Here is a 20,646-nt window from a genome sequence, read left to right on the forward strand (position 1 = left end):
GAATAAGGCCCTATAAAGTATATGTAATCTGTATGTTTACACTGCCTAAAATTATTTCTGGCTAAAGCAATTTGAACCTTTAAAATTAGTTAGTTTCTAGCAGATAAAAGCAATATTCACCATGATTCTTTAAAATCTATATATTGGGTACGTAACAATATATTGGGTATGTAGCAGTCAGGCTGGTTGACAATGATTTGATGAATTGCAAAAAATAAGAAAAAGGAATAGGCCTAAATTTTACCCATGTTGGATATAGTCTCACTTTAGATCTCCTTAGAAGGCATAGAATTGTATTTTCACAGTATCTAGAAGATTAAGTAGAAAATGGCATACTGAATGATAGACTTAAACTGATGCAAAATAGCACTTCTAAGAGAAATACAGGAGTACCACACAGGTTATTACTGAATTTAGAGGAGTAAGCAAAAGTCAACAGAATGCAATTCAAGGTAGATAAATGCAAGATACTGTGCATGTAAAGAAGAGCTATTAACACCTAAAAGACTAAGAGGGTGAGACAGAAAATTGCAATGTGAAGAACGTGAAGCAGTAGAGTTAATTCACAGCTAGTGAATTGCTACAAATTTGCACATAGTAGTAAACTCAGTTCACAGAAGACAAAAACATAGAAGGTGATTATTCTACTGGATCATATGCACAGTATCTCACAACGGGGAAAATGGACCATCATATATTTTTGTTAGGGATAGATAATGTACAGTCTAAAGTATTGTCTTGGGCAAGCTCAGGAAGTGCGAGACAGATAAGTGAACAGTGAGATAGATCGAAAGCTGCCTGAATGACAGCGCTCAGAGGGTTGTGATCAGCAGTGCAAAGTCTAGTTGGAGGCCTGTAGCTAGCAGTGTCCCCCAGGGGTCGGTACGGGGTCCAGTCTTGTTCAACTTCTTCATCAGTGACCTGGATGAAGGGACAGAGTGCACCCTCATCAAGTTTGCCAAAGATACAAAACTGGGAGGAGTGGCTGATGCACCAGAGGGCTGTGCTGCCATTCAGAGGGACCTCGAAAGGGTGGAGAGATGAGCAGAGAAGAACCTCATGAAGTTCAACAAAGGGAAGTGCGGAGTCCTGCACCTAGGGAGGAATAACCCCAGGCACCAATACAGGCTGGGAGCTGACCTGCTGGAGAGCAGCTCTGCCGAGAAGGACCTGGGAGTGCTGGTGGACACCAAGTTAAGCATGAGGCAGCAATGTGCCCTTGTGGCCAAGAAGGCCAATGGTATCCTGGGCTGCATCAGGAAGAGTGTTGCCAGCAGGTCGAGGGAGGTGATCCTCCCCCTCTACTCAGTCCTGGTGAGGCTACATCTGGAGTGCTGTGTCCAGTTCTGGGCTCCCCAATACAAGAGAGACAGGGAGCTACTGGAGAGAGTCCAGCGAATGGCCACAAATATGTTTAAGGGATGGAGCATCTCTCTGATGAGGAAAGACTGAGAGAGCTGGGCCTGTTCAGCCAGGAGAAGAGAAGGCTGAGGCGGGGATCTTATCAATGTGTATAAGTATCTGAAGGGAGGGTGTAAAGAGGATGTGGCCAGACTCTTCTCAGTGGTGCCCAGCGACAGGACGAGAGGCAACGGGCACAAACTGAAACACCCTGAAGTTCTGTCTGAATCTAAGGAAAAACTTTTTTACTGTGAGGGTGACTGAGCACTAGAACATGTTTCCCACAGAGGTTGTGGAGTCTTCTTCCTTGGATATATTCAAAAACCATCTGTACAGGGTCCTGGGCATCTTGCTCTAGGTGACCCTGCTTGAGCAGGGAGGTTGGACTAGATGATCTCCAGAGGTCCCTTCCAACCTCAACCATCTGTGATTTTGTCTGCTTATTAAGAAGGTGATATAACAAAGAGAAGTCCAAAAATGTACTTTTAATAAGTTAAACATGATTTGGAAAGGTAGTCTAACAATTTAGTCATTACAACTTGGAGAAAAGACAACAAAACAAGAAGTCATCTGTAAATACTGGAGATAAAGGGGGTTGGTGATATAAAAGGAGGAAATAGCCTTCAGCTAAAATAGGTAGGGAATAATGTTTTGTCTTTTTTGCTATATTTCATGCATACGCAGTGCCATGGGCCTATGGAATGAAATTAGAAAACATACAGAATTGAATCATGAACAACTAGAGAATAGCAACAACAGTCATTAGAAAATGGCTGTAGTTCCTAAGGTTTATTTGATGATGGAATAATTTGTCAAGGGAAGTTTTCAAGCATAAACGTTATGCAAGACTAGCAACAGCAGGTCAGATTTTACTGTAGAGGATCCTCCAGCATTACAACAGGGAAACRTAGTTTCCAGACCTGGGACTTAAGATCTTATGAATACAAAAGAGTAGCTATAGGCATATATGTGGACAGAAGGAGAGAAAACAAATGTATTCCATTACTCACATCAGATATGCAAATAAGAAATTAGACAACCACCAGTGAACAGATATTGCTTAAGCATGAATACTTCTGTTATACACTGTAATTAAAAAAAAAAAAAAAGTCAAAGAAAATGGCAATTTAAAATACAGTTTAGCCCTCAGGGTGTTGAATAATTTTGGATGATGGTCTGGAATGTCACTAATATTTTATAGAGGCAGCTGTCATGACCTAGGGAAAACTGTCCATATTTTCTAGAAAAACTGTAAAATAATGAACAAAAAGTATTTTATTGAGACTAAATCCCAAGTATTGCAGAGTCCAGTACCTACTCCAATAAGTTTGTTATTTAGTAAGATATATTTGAATAACCATTTGAATAAACAGCTCTGCACTTCTCACATACAATTGATATTACATGTCTCTCTTGATATTGCAGTATTTCCCATATGAGCAGTAATAAAAGATCTAGATTATTTTCAAATTTGAATTTCAGGTCTGTCATCTGTTTTCTCAGATATAGGTTTTCTGGTGTGACTGAACACTTATCAAGTCACACTAGATTGTGTCTGTGAAAGGAAAGAATTTATTCTTGATTTTCTTTTACATGTAACATTCATATGTACCATATTTATAGTCTGTTTTTGTCTTGGATTAAACTAATGGTCTAATGAACTAAGTTCAACTCAGCTGATTGCAAAATGAATAATGTATTGTTTCTTTCTTTCTCTCCTACAGTATGCTGTCTGGCTAGTCCTCTGGGTTACATGGAACGTGTTTGTTATCTGCTTCTACTTGGAGGCTGGGGACCTTTCAAAGGTAATTTACCATCTGATACATTTAAGCCATCAGTGCTGTGTTAACATGTCCCAGTTCAAAGGCAAAGACTCCTGTTTTACTCATCCTCTTGACGTTGTTAGAATGAGGATAGCACGATGGAAATTTTGAGTATTCTGGGTATGTTAGAACCCTTTATCCTAGACAATTACAGATATATACATTCTGATGCCCACGACAATAATGATATATAACTTTTAATGGAAAATTACATATTTCCCCCCCCCTCAGTAATTCTGCAAAGCAAATTTCATCTTTATGAGAAAGACTAATTAGTGATTTCATAAATACAGAAGATTGCCATCTCAAGGGTAAACATATCTTTCTTTTGTACCATTTAGCTTGCTATTACTTAGCTGGATTCCTTCGAGGGGTCTTATACCACAGCATAATAATTGTAAAACAAGGTGTCTTTCATTAAATTAAAATGTAAACTGAGGTGCCAGAATAAATTGCTATTTGGCTGTAACTGTTCTTTTAACTCCATGGTTCTAGTAGGAATGTTATGATTCAAGACTTACACATAGTAAAAATCTATAAGAAAAATATTTTTTCTCAAGAACAACATATTTATAGGGTTTTATTGACACCGTAAGTGATAACACATAAGTGGCAGTAGGTAATAAGCTCTCATAATCCAATATAAATGGATCCTCTATCTCAATCCAATACTCCTGCTTTCTAAGGTGCTCCCAGAGAGCTGACAAATTGTGGGATAAAAGATTAGCAGGGGTAAAAAATTGTTTCATTAAAGTTATGAGTTTTAGCTAGGTCTGAATGTTGTGGTCCATGCTGAGTTATGCTCACAGTGGTGTGAGCTGACCATCAAGGGGAATCCCACTTCTGAAAAGATCACTTTCTCTTCTTGATTCAGATATTTAATTGCCTTTCCTGATTAAAGGCAGTTTAACCCAACTGTAAATTACAGATGTAATTCTGTGATCCTTTGTGAGTTACTGATATGTTATGATGCAGAAAGTTAAACGTAATTATAGGAAGAATAAATGAGGCAAAGATACTTCCTTACCAGTACTTTCTTTCAAATCACCCCTAAAGTGCAAAAAATACTAGAGACTGGGATCTTTCATCCCCATGTCTTCTGTTTCTTCAAAAGATGCAAATTTCAAAAGGATCATAATTTCATTTCCTGAGGGTATTAAAAGAATTTTCTGCAGGTAAAACAATGTTACACTTTCTGGGTTTTGTACCTTCAGACAGGCCCAATTTAATTAAGAGTCTGGCAAAAACAAAGTAAATTCAGAAACTTGCACGTATATCTTTTATGGTGTTAAAATGCTTTCTGTATTGCTAAGTGAATTAATCTATATAATAAGTCCAACACCTGTTGTGTGGTGGTATATCTATCCTCTTTCCACCTGCTTGTTTCAGCCATTTGCATTCCTTAATTAGCAAACGTTGGGGGTGCTTCTTGTGAGATGTGTCTGAGGAAGACGAAGAGGGTGGGAAGAAAAGGCAAAAGGAGAAGCAGCTGTTTGAGCACTGTATTTTAAGGGGTGTAAAATCAGTTTAAGAACACCAATAAGTGCTATCTCTGGAACTGATATTTTCTCATTCTAGGGCTGTGTGATCTAGAGTGTTTCCAATGAACCCTGGGGTACAGGCTTATATTTGGATGCAATTGAGATGTTTATTTGGTCTTTAGTGGTATTATTTATTTGCTCTAGTGATATAATCCACCCTGAAATATCCAGTAGAGTATATTCCTTCCACTTTAGTTAGTTATTGGACCAACAGCATTAGTAAAGAGAGGGAGGAAACGAAAAGTACCTAGAAAATGGATTTAAGAAATAGGTAGAGTTTGACTCATCAGCTACAAAAGGTCTAACCAAATCGCACAGAACATCCCTCTCCTCTCTTTCATCTGTGTGGTACATCAAAACTTCCCCAGATGCTCAAATCTTCTGCAAGAACTAGAGTCTAGAAATATATGTATAGTGGAAAAGTACCCAACTGTTTGCCTGGATAGAACTTATCCTTATATTCTAGGTCTTTCAGAGGCTCCAACTATTTTACAGAGGTCGGTATGTTACAAAATGGATCATTTTTAGCTTTATATCTGTCATTCACATTCACACATCTTGCACTGAATCTTCTTTATAATTTATATTTTCATCTGAGAATAAGCACAACTTCACATTTGTAATGATACTACAGTGTATTTTTTTTGTGTTTGGAATGGTATGTAGAGTCTGAAAAAAGATCTAGGCCTGAATTGGTTCTAAATAGAGAATAAAAAATAACCTTTAGGCAAGTACCAGAGGGATGCCTCTGAGGCTGTAAACCATGAGAGAGGATACTGCACAGCATGGCTTTAGGAATTGATAGGTTAAAATTACAGCCTAATAATAGTCCAGCTGGGTATAGTTTATTTTTATATGTATAATTTATAGCTTTCTATGAAATAAAATAAAAGAAAAGCTTTTCTTTTGAAAGTTTTTAGAACAGCTTTTATTCTATGTGTATGTACATCTATTTTTCTAGCATGACTTGCTAATGTAGTGGAGATGACATACTTCGATTGCTGATATATCTTACTACAAAAGGCATGCTAGCTTCATCCTTTTTTAAACTAGTCTTAGGGGCAGAGGTCATGACATTTTTACAGCTTTTCCTTATTACAGTGATATGGCCCTGTAAAGAGTCAGACATTTTAGAACTATGGGATAATCATCTCTGAAGAGATTGAGGAGTCTGAAGGATTATTAGTGAAAAGCCATGCAAATCTGTTTACATTATATGACATTATAGAGTCTTATAAATGTTGTGGAAAATGGCATCATACTCTAAGTATTTTCTGTCCTTGAGGCATGGTTAATGCCTTTGCTGACACTCTTTCACAGCAAATCAGAATATTTATGGCTCAGAAGGTCAGTAACAAAGAGGAAGCGCAAACCGTTGCTCTTCTCCCTGATTGTTAGGCGGATCTGTGAATGAATGCCTAGAAAACTCACTTCTCAGACTGTTACTTATCAGTTTTACTCTTCAGCAATATTTAATTAGTCTCCTTGTTGCTTTGCTTGCAGGTATTTGCCATACTCAATGTAAGCATGACTTTTAGCTTTCAGGATCTCCGAGTAGCAATATTTATTTTGGCCAGTGGCTGAGCAAACATGTAGCATACTGAAAACATGACCTCTTGTCTTGAATGAGTCACATTTGAAGTGCACTAGTCAAACAGAAAAGGAAAAAATAATAGAAGGCAACTGTAAGAAATTGTAATATTTCAATTATTTCTTTAAAAATATCAAGAAATTTTTACAAGTAGAAAACAAGGGACTAGCTTCAGCTATCCTGGAGCAAAATCAACAAAAAGTTAACAGCCTGTCTAGCTCTTTTGACTTTCTTCTTCAGGCAAAGCTCCCATTTGCTTCTGTGAGATTCAGCCATGACCTCTGAATGAAGACCCTCAGTAAAAAAGTGCTGCAGATGCTCATATAATGAAGAAACAGCACCCCTGCTTCAAGGCATTTAAAAACTTACACTGGTGATGTCTGTAGATCCCCCCAAGCTGAAAAGTGTCAGAATAAGAACTACCAGATTCCTATTTTTAGTTTTAAAATGTGTAGACATTTGCTGCAAAAAAATTTACTGGTGCCTGGCAGAGGTTGCACTGGTCCCATCCCCAGTGTGATCTGTCAGACGCTGCTGTCAGTTACCTGGAGTCAAGGCGAAGGCTGGACTCATGGTGCTGGAGGATGAGGACCAGCTAGGGTTCGGGGTCCAAAGCTGCTGCTGGCACGCATGCTCCCAGCTTCATCCCAGCGATTTGGCTCTCCTTTTATGTGACCCTATCTACCTTGCGTGTGACCCTATCTATCCGACCAGATACCAGAGCTCTCCTCTCACTGCTGCCTGGTTGAGCTCTGGTATAGCTTTGCTGCAATCCCTACAGTGTTATGTGAATGTGAGCAAGAACACACTTTAAAAAAAAAGCATTTTAACCATTGCGATTGACTTTGTTTCTATTTATACTTCTGACTTCTTCTTTATTTTAACCAAATAACGTATGAAGGTTACATTTAATGTATTAAATCATAAGATTGTACTTATATGTCTTTTGACACAAAAGTTAGGTGTTTGAAAGTCAGACACTCCAGAAGCAAGAAATGCCAGAATTAAGGTTGCTTGTATAAGCATAATTTAATTCTCTCTGTACATTCATTTTTATACACTCTTTAATTATGTAGTCATAACTGTATTTTTTTTTCACAGTCATTGCCTTAGTCTCTGTAAAGCATGGCCTATTTTAAAGATGAATTAGTGTTGGGAAGTGAATGAGGCTTTCATGCAGGAGCCTGCTTCATGTGTTGCAGAAGTTGGGCAAAGCTTGATAAAGGGGCAGAAAAAAAGTATTGTATGTTGCTTACTGTGCACGGCCATTACATATTTTATTTTCTCCTTATTGGTCAGTATGTGATTTATTTCCATATTTCATACAAGTAAACCCTGTACTCCAACTCTGCTCTGAAAACAGATGTGATAATATTATGAAAGCTTATGTGCAGTAGCATGGCACTCAGACACCCTAAGCATGGCAGTATGTATGTAGCTSACCACCATGTCAAAATGCAGTTCCTCTTGATTTTAGTAGTCATTCTACAGATGTGACTTCCTGGTTCTGAGCTGAACATCAAGAATACAAGAAACAATTTGTAATCAGTTTTGAAATTTGGTTGCAATGATTTATCTAGCATGAAGCAAGAATTCTATAGCAGAGGCTGGTACAGAACCCTAGTAGTTTGAGTAATATTCATTTACCTCACCATGGGCCTATAGGCTCTTTGAATCCTATTCTTGTTTGAGAGTGTGAGCACTGTGCAGACAACGCACACCCGTTGGTCCCTCCCCTTCAGCCTTTCGTTGTTCCAGCTCCTTCTCCATAGTCACACTGCACTGACCCTCCACAGTGCTTTTGTTTGCCTAGCCAATTACAGTCGTTCCTCCAGGCTTCACACCCCCTTTTTCTGTATCTTGGCCTTCCCCGTTTTCATTCTCTTCTGCTTCACATTGCAAGCTATGGTACTCTTCCACTAAATAAATTGTTGCTATATGCATTCAACTCAGTTTGCTTCTTTTACTATATTGCCCTGAGTTCCAATAGGAGGAGCATGAAAGAACAGGAAAGACAACAGTGTGTTTAAAAGTGAAATTATTGCGTATGATACAAAAAATTGAACATACTGAAGCTATTAAAATGTAAACTACATAAAAATAAGTAATCAGAGTGCTTCCTGCTTGAAGTTTTAAGGAAATTTGAATGTTTCTTAGTTAATTTACTCCTCCTCAGCCCCACCCCCAAGTACCTGGCAGATACAAGATAACTTAGACCCACAGAATCACAGGCTAATTCAGGTTGGTAGGCACCTCTTTAGGTCACCCAGTCCAACCTCCTGCTCAGAGCAGGGCCAGCTTCAAAGTTAGATCAGGTTGCTCAGACTTTTACTCAGGCGAGTTTTGAAAATCTCCAGGGATAGAAATTTCACARTCTCTCTAGGCAACATTTTCTAGTTCTTAACTGTTCTCATTGTGAAAAATTTTCTCCTGATATACAGTTGAAATTTCCTGTGCTGCAGTCTGTGACATTGCTTCTTGTCCTTTCACTGGGTGCCTCYGAGAACAGTTATGTTCCATCTTTCCTATAACCCCCACTTTGTTTTTTCACTGAAATTAAAAATGTCTTTTTTTTTTTGTCCTTACTGAATTCCTATTTCCAACCACACGCAGCATGGTGCAGATCACAGGAAAAAAAGGTAATTATCGTGTAATAAATAATCAGTTCACTTTTCACAATTTTGCATGTTTTATTATGGAAGATAAATGAAGGATCTTCATACATATGTTAAAGTATTTATTAGCTTAAGTAAAATGTAGAAAGATGAAGGTTACTGTGGTTATCTGGAAGAAGTAATAACACATTAAAAAATTTAGAATACTTAGTTCAAAGAGATTTCAAACTGCACCGACATTCAAGTTGCCTAATATTGTTTTTAGGGAAATACTGAAAATATTGCATATAACTCTCGCACTCATATAAAATGCTGAAAATGTGTAACTCTTTCCCCTCTCCAGTACAGGTAGGTATGAATAAGGAAGATTAAGCAAATTTTGGTGAAGACTCTGGGGTAACTAATAGGGCACAGAAGGAAGTAACTTTGCTGGGAGACAGCTCAGGGGAAGGATACAGCTCAGAGGCAGGAGGCATTATTGAAGAAAAAGAGGGTTAGAGGGAGAGTTTGCTGCTGTTTTATTACCTACAGGTATTACCTGCTCTGTAGCTAAACTGCAAGTTTGACTGTTTTCTAGGTCATGAAAGCAGAGTAATAAATACAAATGTAAATCAGAAAGATTAAAGTGGGATCCCCTAACTGCTGATTTACATTGGGATTAAAATCAGTGATTTCATAGTCATGGTCATAGTTCAGGGTAAAGTAAGGCTAGAAGGGACTTCAGGATACTGCTAATCCCTTCTCCTGCCTCCAGACAGCAACCACTATGCATGCACTATGGCATACCATCTGACAGAAAGGATCTTAAAGAGGAACTAAGCAGTTTAGAAATCCATCCATAGCTGATATTTCATGCATTAACAACTTTCTGACACCGATAGGCCCATCTTTCCATTGGAGACCTGAGATGCTAACAAGACTAGCTGTATATGACTGACTTTTAGTGTCTGTGGTGCAGTCCATCTCTACTCTTTTCCTTTTCCATTGGATGATAGTAAAGGGAAAAGAAAGAGGTGGTAACAGTTGTTAACAGTTCCTGCTAACAGAGAAATGATGTCAGCCCTGCATTGCTGATGGAGATAAATGGGATGGGTGGGAGAAAATGTGGGGCCCGTGTTTCTTCCCACCAGTTCCCTTCATTCCCACCATCTTCTCCAGAAAGATGATAAGGACCCATTGGAAATAGGCATCTGCTAGTATTTTCCTGCTTAAATACCCCAACACTGGCCAGCACTCATCCACTTATGCACCTGACTTTCACTCTTTCACATGCCACTGCTTGGACTGATGCTTATTAGCCACAAAATGCAGTTTATATCCATGTGCAAATTAACTGCAATAATGCAAATTACTTCAGGATATGATTTGCAGAGCTTGTTACTCATGGTGCTAAAAGGCATGGTGGCTATGGCTGCTGCATACTTTAAGCAGCTAATATACTCTGATTTTTAAAAGGTCAGTTTGGAACCTGGAAGAAGCTGATGAAAGAAGGAAACAAAAGAAATGGGTCATTCATCTTCAGTCTAACTCAGTTGTAACAAAACAATGAACTTGGCAACAAGGTTGAACTTGCACCAGGCACAGGTTCATTCTCCATTAGTTCATGTCCATTAGTATAATCGTTATACTGCTTTGATTTCACATTTACTAATTATTTTTGTAAGGCAGTGGTTGTTAACAGTTAAATGTCAATGTTGCACGTACTCTAATAAAACAACCTGCAGGATGTTTAATTTTGAACATATTACCTTCCTTGGATGTTGTTTTAACAGATGTCCTGTTAAGATAACAGAGAAATTAAATTAGTTTTCAACTCAAAGCATCTGGTTAACTTTGTAGGTAAATGCCTTTGAGCAGTAAATCTGACCAGGGTTTTTGGAAAAATAGCTATCAGAATGTTTTAAGTAAATGACTTTATTTTTTCACTTCTCTTACTCAGGGCAGATTTGACATGCTTGATCATATATCTAGCAGATGAAAATTGAAAATAGCGCTGGCAACCAGTGGTGTTAGGTTATTTTGAGGGTAGTTTCATGGGTAGATACTATTAAGCATGCTTATGGTTTCAGATAATTTAGCTTTGCAGCAATTTTTTAACCTCAAGATCTTTACCAGCCAGAAGATAACTGATTACAAAATTTGAACTGTTTATTACTCTAGACATAGCATATGGCAGAAAACATTTAGATAAAAATAGAATTTTTCATGTCCTTGATGGTGAAGCAAATAGTAGTAGAAAATCATTCAAAGTATGGAAAAATATGAAATAGATTTTGCTTATTGTACAAAGTTTATCTTTTAAAATTCTGGTGTATGTTTTGTGTTAGACTTCATGAATAAACATACACATACTTTATGATTTATATATGCACACTTTTCCCATATATAATAGTTGCTGTACTAATGTAGGAGTACTTGAAAAATGAGTAAGTGCAGTGACTGATCAGATGATAATTGTATGATAATTTACATGTATGTGTAAATATTATATAAATATCATATGTATGTATGCATTTATTAAGTACCTTAGCTATTCTGTTAAGATTGGTAAGCACATTATTAACATATGCCTTACAACTGCATATAACATAGTCATATGGAGGTTATAGTAGATATCTAAAGGCAGTGCCATGGAAATTTCTGCAAGTCTTTCAAACACTACAGCCAAGACTTTGCAGGAAAAAAAAAGTATATATTTATGAGATTACTTTTTAATATTTATCAATTATATTGCAGTACCATCTAGTGGCCCCAAGCTGATATCAGGGTGCCATTATACTACGTGTCTTAGACAAGTATAATATAAATGGGGACTGTCCTGAATGGCATATATATAGTCTTATAGCATGTGAAGAGACAGAATAAGAAGTGGGAACCAACAAATAGGAGACTGCAGAGAGAAAGCAAAAAGCAGTGATATATCTTTTGAACTTATCATGGTCTCTGGATTTTCTTAATTTTCTCATTAAGTTTTCCCCATGTTTCTCAGTAGAGAATCCCTGTGAGGATGGATAGCCGAGTGACACAAAGCCCTACTTTTACTTGGGTGGCATTTCCTGATATCCCTCTTTAAGCAAATCACCTTCAAATGCTATAGTGTACCATTGTCAGAATTTCAATATTTGTTTAAGGCACAAGGGGGAAAACTGTTGATTTGGGTGAAAATGGAAAATTAGAAGAAAAACTTATTTCCAGTGAGGGAAATGCTCAGAAACTCATAGCTACAGAAAGCCTGTTTGCTTCTACAGCTCTTCTGGGGTGCTTTCTACACCTCTCAGAGACAGCAGTTTCCCTGTGGGTATATAAATCAGGCTACAGAAGCAGCTAAGGAAGAGGGCATAAGGGTGATTTACCATAGAAAGCTGGAGAGGCTGCCAGAGCACCTGCTTCTCTATGGAGAAGCGTATGAAAACATCCTCACTATGTGATAAAAATAAGGAGGGGGAAGCAACTCATTTAACCTTCAGACATCTAAATTAAGGAACAACGAATCCCATCCAAGCTCATATTTATTGTGGGATATCTCAGAATAAGAACCAGGTACTGTGCGACAACCTGCCAAGATTGCTCCCCTGGAACTAACACCCCCACTGACGGGCACTGCCCTGCTGGGCCTGAAGTCACAGAGAATGCAGTTCGATGTTGATGTAAGGAAATTCTCTCATTCATCATGCACATTTTAAAGAAAAATTGTTTTACTTCACAGTGGGTATCTTACAGCAATGATGAGAGTATGCTCTGCTTTTCCACTCTCTGAGCTTAGTTAAATTTCACTGAGTCATGGTGTCATCTTTTTGTTTCATCAATTATTCTTTTTGATTACATATGCAATGCTTTAAAATACTCCTTAACTATTTGTTGATCTAAATGTAGGCACAATGTTTAGAATATACTTTCTCCACATTTACATTTTCCTCTAAATGTAAGTAAATAATTGCCCTTTGAATTATAATATATCAGAGAAGCTTCATCTTGTGAACCAGGGTCTGCCAGAAACTTCTTAACAACATTAAGTCCGTACAGTTTCCTAGGAGGTTTGTATTAATTGGAATTTTTGAAGGAAACCATCCAGATCCTTATGTCACTGAAAATTGCTCTACTGAAATTTACCTCAATGTTAATCTAGTAGGAAATAAAAATTCTGTGTTGCCTTCAACATCTTTTCACATCTGAATGGGTATTTATTAAAACTGGGAAAGCAACGTGAGCTGTGAAGTACTCTCCTGTTTCTGATTCTGCTTAATATTGTCCCCATTCCACAGACCAGCTTTCATGCAGCCAAAGAGCAGCGCAGTGTCATTTTCACTCTTTCTCACTGCTGCAATGGTAGCAACGAGCTCACACAGCATGAGGTCATAAGTTGAAAATGGCTGCAGTGGCTTGTCATCCCTTACAGTGGTTCATAATCTTATAATCCTCCCTGTTTGCTTGCAGCTGCCTTCTGCGGGAGCGTCCCCTTGCCACAGCCCTGCCAGAGCATTGAAGCCCTTGAACATTCACAGTCTGTCTCTGGGCTAAAATACAGAAGTGTTGCTTGAAACCTTCCTAGCAGCCACCTAAAATATATTCCCCCACCCACCCACTTTGCAATGGAGCAGGGGAGCGAGATCCTACAGAGGACACTGGCCAATAGCTAAGAGGCTGTAATAGCTTTAAACTGCCACAAATGTTTGAAAGTGAATGTCTACCCTAGCCTTGGAGTCATGCTATGCATTCTGCATCCAGATGCATTATGCACTCTGCTTAATTTATCCCAGATATTAGTAAGTGTTATTTTCTTTTCTTCCTTTCTTCTTTACAATGAAACAAATGTTTCCAAAACTGCCACTGAAAGACAGTGATCGGTGGTATACGGATAAGTGAATTAATTAATATCAGTTTTGAGAATTCTGTAGGATTTGATGATGAATTTCTATTAACTGTCCTCAATAAATCAGAAAAAATATTCTCTGGCACAATCCCATTGACTTCAGTGTTGTTACACTGTAGCTGACAGCTCACTCAGCTTGTTTTGTTTTGTTGATTCCATATGCTCTGAATGAAAGCTAGCTGTGAAAAGTATTTGATCTTCTTTTCTAATAACCCACTAAACGCAATGAGTACCTTTGTGAATTTATTCCCAGAGTCCAAGTTCATTCTGGTGTTTATGTTTTCAAAACTTGCAGCTGCTATTCCAATTACATTAATTTTAAGGGGCATCCTATCTATTCAGCAGTAGACTGCAATACTATGGCATTATATGCCACTTATCAGACTACCATGAACACCTCTGCGAAAGAAATTGGATTCTGTGTTTTGAGGGTTGGACTTGACTGATTAAGTAACCTTATGAGTTGAACAAAAGTGTGGTTTATTGTGGGTTTCAGTCTAAAAGCCTACTCTTCAGCAGGCCACAGTATAACTCAGGCTATTTTTCTTCCACCCTACAATAGTTGGCTARTTCAGCAATAACGAGGTGATCAGTAACGTGCTGTGTCTGAGTATCTCACCAGTATCTTTAAACTCCCAATGAACCCTTTTATAGAAAAACTGCTGTTTGCAATGTAGAGGGAGAGTAAGATTGGAGTACTCATCTAAGCTTAAAACTATGTGAAAAACAAAATGTTTCCTCCTCTAAAGGTAATTTAGACATACCTTACTACTCAGTTGAAAAAAGAAGATGTTGGATTTGTCAGTCTTTTAGCCATATCTTAAAAGCAAAAGGCTCTCCCTGTCTATATAAGGCTCCCATCTGGGGCTTCCAATCAGATGCAGAATAGTAAATTCTGTCTCCCTCTTTCTCTCTTTTCTCAGGAATTTTATATTTGTCACTCCGCCATTTTCCTCACTCAGATTGCTAAAGCTGAACACTCTTTGTAATCCTGGCATTGCACTATCATTGCTGGCCCATTCCTCAGGAGTTGTTTTTAGGGCATTCGAATGTATTCTAGCTGGTTTCGGCTAAACTGACCAGTTTTATTTTGCTTTGGAGGTATGGGAAAACACTGTATTAAAGTACGGTTTCATTTACGTATTTCTTTTTAATTGCCACTTACAGAATGCACCAAATGTTGTAACTCTGAACTTCCCTGCCTGTTGTAACCACACGCATCTGATTCATAGTGTTTTCCACTTGTTCCCACAGATGTTCTAAAAACCCAACTAAAAAAGATCTGTCCTCCACCAGCAATGATGGGGATTAATTTGGTGGGGAAGTGAAGTAGTTGGAATGTACTTGTTTCTCTCAATGCTTGACTTTGTTTTTTTTTTAATCCCTTTTTTCTCATTAAAACATTCAACGTCATGTTTGTGTGGGTGTTTTTTTTCTCTCATATGCTGCATGTGACATCATAATATAAATATTAACAAAGCATCATTAAACATTGTGTAACAGGTATAATCTAGGTAATGTAAAGTATGGAAACTAGAAGTTTTTACATAAGAATAATGTAAAAATTGGCATAGTGGGTTACACTAAGGTTCCCTATAACATTGTCCCTTGCCAAGCTCTAGTTAATTCCAGGTGTTCATATAGTTATATAAGAACCATTGCTATGGGTAATACTGAAAGAAATTCCTCCATTAGAAAAGTTTCTTCTTAAGCCTTGGAGCTTAAAAACCTTTGCTTTTATTGAGAAGCAAATGTACATATATATTTGATCAGTGTTTTCCATTTTGTCTAATGACACATATAAGCATTTATGTGTCTGATTCTTTTTCTTTTTCTTTAATATTATTTTTTTCATTCCTTTATTATCATTAAGGGCATGAATTCTACAAAATAACAAACATTATTCTTGGCCCCTGTTTATTTTATTTCTTTTGGTTTCATCAGATGTTTTCTTGTGTTATGGATACCTTGCTTTTCATCGTACACACATATCCTGTCTTCTTCTAGTTAGTCTGTCTTGAGTAGTTCCTATCCTTCTTGCCAAATACTATCRGTGCCTTTGTGGATGGTGTGGAAGTATGTCAATCACATAAGTAATTTCAACTCAACACAGGATACAGAGTCTAGCATAATTTATATAAAATCAGAAAGCTTGTGTGCTTCTAATGGTGCGTTTTTTATGGTTGACAAAAAATGATGGGGTTTAGAGAATTAGATGTTTCCTAAAATGACAACTTCTGCTCTTGCGTTTGCCTTCTTAGATATTGTGTTTTTAATTTTTAATAAAGGAAAAAGTTATGAGCTGTTTGTAAAAAGAGGTTACAGAAGTGCTTACTAACAACAGACTATGATACTATATAATTAGGTTTTTTTCCCTTCATTAGCATATACAACCTGCTACAGGAATGAGAATATAATGATAATTGCCAGACTCTTGGGTTTTCACACTTAGAGATAGTGTAAAATACAAATCTGAAATAATTGGGATTTGTTTCAAGAAGTCTCTCCTTTCTACATTGTGAAACCAGGAACTTAAAACAGACTTTGAAGACTTAATTTTAAAGTTACATTTCTGGCGAGGAACCTTCAGGAGGAATTGTACTTCTCCTGATTCAGATTCCAAAGTGAAAATGAGTCTAATGATCTCTAATTTACCATTAGAGGACATTTGTCTATATCACACAGTACATAGAGTTAATGGTAGGTTCTGCAGAGTATGAAATGTATAATGCTGCCAGTATATGAAAAGTTTACTGAAAGACTTTACATGGGGAATTTGTTTGATTCCTGTACCCACTCTGTTTAGCTTTAGGCAATGTTGTCAGTTCTGCTTTTCACAAGCATAAAAATGTATCCAGTAAAAAGAATATATAAAAAGTAATATAATTTTTTATGCTGGTATCATTGTGTGCTGTGTAAAACAATACTCCCTTGTTTCTCATCATGAAGAAACACACATTCAAAGTTGGTAAGTCTCAAGTATTTTCTCTTCCCTGTCTCATAAAGGGATAAAGCAAAATATTACAAACATTAGCGGCAATTTGTATATAATTCAAGTATTATCTCACATATAACTTGGGCCTTAGACAACCCACACTGTAAAAATGAAGTTCTTTGCAAATAATATTCAGATTATCTGCTATTGATTTAAGATAGAGAGCTATAGGCATGAAAATATGGGCTCAGGGAAACCAGCAAACCTCTGTGTCAGCTCAGAGGCCTTCTCAGCAGAATGTCCTGCTGTGTGCTGCCTTCCTCCCATGCCCATGTAACATGCTCCTTCCCATATGTAATTCTTCATTCCTTCCCTCTCACTCCTCCTCTTTACACTGTTTTTCTAGACAGCTATCTGATGATGGGTTGAATCACTCTTTGGAAAGTCCTACTTCTCTGCCTAGACTGCCTAGAGTAGATACCTGACTTTTAGACAACTAAAGTTAAATGGGATGAATCTAACCCTAAGTGCCTATCGCCCACTGAATTCATGCTAGTTAAGCACAAAGGGATGTCTTACTTTAACACCAAGCTTCTAATATATTTAAAAATCTGGTGCCATGGAGTCTAAATTGCATTTAAATTGGAATTTGAGTGGTAAGTCTTTTAGTCATTTCTGAAAGTGGGGTTTAAGTTTTAGCATAAATTCATTATGCCTTTTTGCAAATCCTGCATCTATTGATTTTCAACAGATTTATCTTCAAGAAAAGAAGAAAGAATGGCAATGGCAGAGTTTTCATTTATAAACATACAGAAAAACTGCTTCATGTTTTGACTTGGAGGTTGCATAGTTTATTTGATTCTCCTCCCTCACTGATTATCATTTTGTTTCAGAGTAAGCTAGTGATGCTGCACATGAAATAAATTGAAAACCTGCCTACCATGTCCATGAAACAATGGCACTCTGTTTGGAAAACCTCATACAGAAAGTCATGTCAACTACCAACATGCAAATGATTAACAAGCACTTAGGTTTTCAGTTCAGAGGATAGAATGGTTGAATTTCAAAAATGGAGGTCCTTAAAAAGCAAGTGAAGTAGGTCCATGTTTCAAATCAAAGAGAAATGTCAAGAATTTGTGGCTCTATATTCATTAGCGCTGTAGAAGACACTCAAAATAATAAAAATGGATAGACTGCATGAAAAATTCAAAGTAAAAGATCTGGTCTGGATATTTACCATGCTAAGCAAGGGATATATATTAAGCCTACTTAAAAATTTAGTGTATATTTTTATTAATGTCTATTGTTTTTCTGTAGTATTTTCTTTGTGATGGGCTGCAGGGTACATGTTAGATAAGGTAAGAAGGGGGAAAAGGCAACCTGTTGAATACATGAGTCCTTGAGCGAGTAAGTATTTTATTTTATTCTGCGGAATTAAATATTAATCTGTAGAAATATGGAAATCCTGTATTTTATACACAGAAAGTCCTGTGACACTGTATTAAGTTTAAAAAGCTTTGGCATGATGATTTACTTTATCATTAGGAATAAACAGTGTTTAATAAGCAAATTACATATTCATATGCCACTGACATATTTAGAAAGACATAGGTACCAGTCCGGAATGTTTTGCCTGTTTTGCTCCTCTACTTAGGTGATCCTAAGCTCCCTGTAGTAGAACCATGGAAACATAAAGCTGGAAGAGATGTCCCCATAATACTGCTTGTATGTAGGAAAGAATAAGAATATTTAATCTGTTCCTAACACATAATTAGCTAAATTATTCTTTTAAAACTAATAAAATGGATTCTGTATCATTACCAAATATTCTGTTTTTACATACAGGAAGTTCTTCCCAATATCCAGCCAAAATGATTTTACTGAATTTCTTTGACCTATCCTGAATAGGCATAAAATATGGGCTCTTTATTCTACCATCTACATGTTGAAAGACTGTTAACATGCTGACTTTTCATTTTTCCCTTTTTTAGGCAGAGCAGATCCATTTCTTTCACTTTTCCTTATGTATCATATTTTCTAAGTCTCTTATTCTTCTTGTTCTCCTGTGGATTCTTCTCATGTTGTCTGTACCTTTTGTAACATGCAGTATCCAAAATCAAATTCTGGCTGAGGTCTCATGAGCACCAAGTAGAGCAGAATAAGGACCTATAATATTTTATCTATAAAGCTATTATTAAAGCTTACTGAATTATATTGCCTAGGTTTTGCACAGCAGTACAGTTTTGATTCTCATTTCTGAGTCACTGTTATAAACTCCTGCAATTCTTTTTGCCATATTTTCCTACCTTGCCGAATGTTACTCACTTTCAATCTGTTTGATTTCTCCTGCCTACAGGTAGTACTTTGCTCTTGTCTTTATTTAATTCACCTTGTTGTTCTTGGGTCATCTCTTCAATTTGATGAGCTTCTTTGGGTTCCAGTTTTGCTCTCTGAAGTGTTTACTATCCTTCTTCAACATGATATAAAAAGTATTCTATTCTATTGCCAAAATCATTCATGAAAATATTTAATAGAGTTGGACCTGGAGGGGACACCCTGCTTCTGCTTCAAACCCTTTCTCAAATTAACAGCCAAACAGTGATAAAGGCTTTTGGGGAGCATGTATTAAACCAGCTGTGCATTTTTTGCTTGGTGATTTACATCCATTCTGCATTTTCTTGGTTTGTGTATAAGTGATGACACATGGCCAAGTGTCAGAAGCCTGAAAAACATCAGATATGTCCCATCTACTGTTCCACTCCTCAAAACCAACACAGCCAATGAACCTGTCAAAGGTGAAGAAGGAAAGTTGATTTAGTGGGATCTCTTCTGGCAAACTCAGTGTCAGTGTCTTTTATCATCTTACAATCTTATGAGAACACAAAATTTGATAGATTAGCAATTTTGTTACAGACCCTCAGGATTGAATGCAGGCGCACTACTCTAAAATAGTAAAAAATTTGAAGAGTCCGTCTTTCTGAATTTCTGTGGTTGTTATTTCAGCTTTTTAATTAGTTCTGACCTTTTTTTAGTGAACAGAAACTTCAGGTGCAATCATGTCTCCATTGAAGTCAATGCATGTTTTTCAATTGACTAAAATGAGGCCAGGAGCTGACATAGATTTTTCAACAGCTTCTCAGAGTGACAAGTTTTTTCCCTAAAAGCATGATGATGTCTTGAGAATCCTGCACATCAAATCAATTTCATAATAGACAAGAAGATTTTAGTTTCATTGATATGGAAATCATGTTATGGAGCATACATATTAGTAATAGTATAAGTTCTGTTTTGCTTTTGGCTTTCATATTTCAGTGAACTTGGAATATAAAAGATGTGCAAGTGCTGTGAATCTGTACGTGAAGAAGTGAACATTTGTTAATCTATTAAATATCATCTGCTCACTCAATTAGCCAGTTATTTAACAGCAGAAGAGGAACCTGACTTTCTTGTTCAAATCACTGAACTGAACCTTGAGAGATTTGGGTCCATTTTTCACTCTGACAAAGATTTCCTGTAAATAGGGGCTTCTGCCTCAACTTCTGCCTCTCAGTTCTTACTGCTGTAAAACAGAGAGAACTGCAGTTGCCTGCATGAGAAGGACAGCACCACAGTGAGGTTAAACGCAGTATTTCTCGAGTGTCTCCCAGTACAAGTGGAGATACCTTATTCTAATGGTTCACCATGTGTAGTCCTCCTGTTCATATTGCTGCATTGCTAGAAACCTTCTTCATAGAAATGGGTCCCATTAAGCTTTTGAATATATGAATTGTTCCCTGCCTCAGTGAAATTACAGACTATAGGTAATGACAACCAGTCAATAAATGTTAACCTTTCTTCTGCTAACTTTTGTGATGCAACTTATTTATAAAA

The 20,646-nt window shown here is 37.1% G+C and overlaps 1 protein-coding gene across 1 annotated transcript in view; it reads left to right on the forward strand.

The window, feature by feature from the left end:
• Positions 1 to 3,125: 3,125 nt before the first annotated feature.
• Positions 3,126 to 20,646, forward strand: part of LOC112966671 (sodium/potassium-transporting ATPase subunit beta-1-interacting protein 2) — a gene marked incomplete at both ends in the record, with an annotated part of 165,462 nt that continues 147,941 nt past the window's right edge. The window contains one exon of the mRNA XM_026067023.1: positions 3,126 to 3,206. Coding sequence (XP_025922808.1) covers positions 3,126 to 3,206 — 81 coding nt within the window. The remainder of the gene's footprint in view (positions 3,207 to 20,646) is intronic.

This window comes from Apteryx rowi, unplaced genomic scaffold (assembly GCF_003343035.1).
Source record: "Apteryx rowi isolate R43461 unplaced genomic scaffold, aptRow1 scaffold_1034, whole genome shotgun sequence".
NCBI lineage: Eukaryota > Metazoa > Chordata > Aves > Apterygiformes > Apterygidae > Apteryx > Apteryx rowi.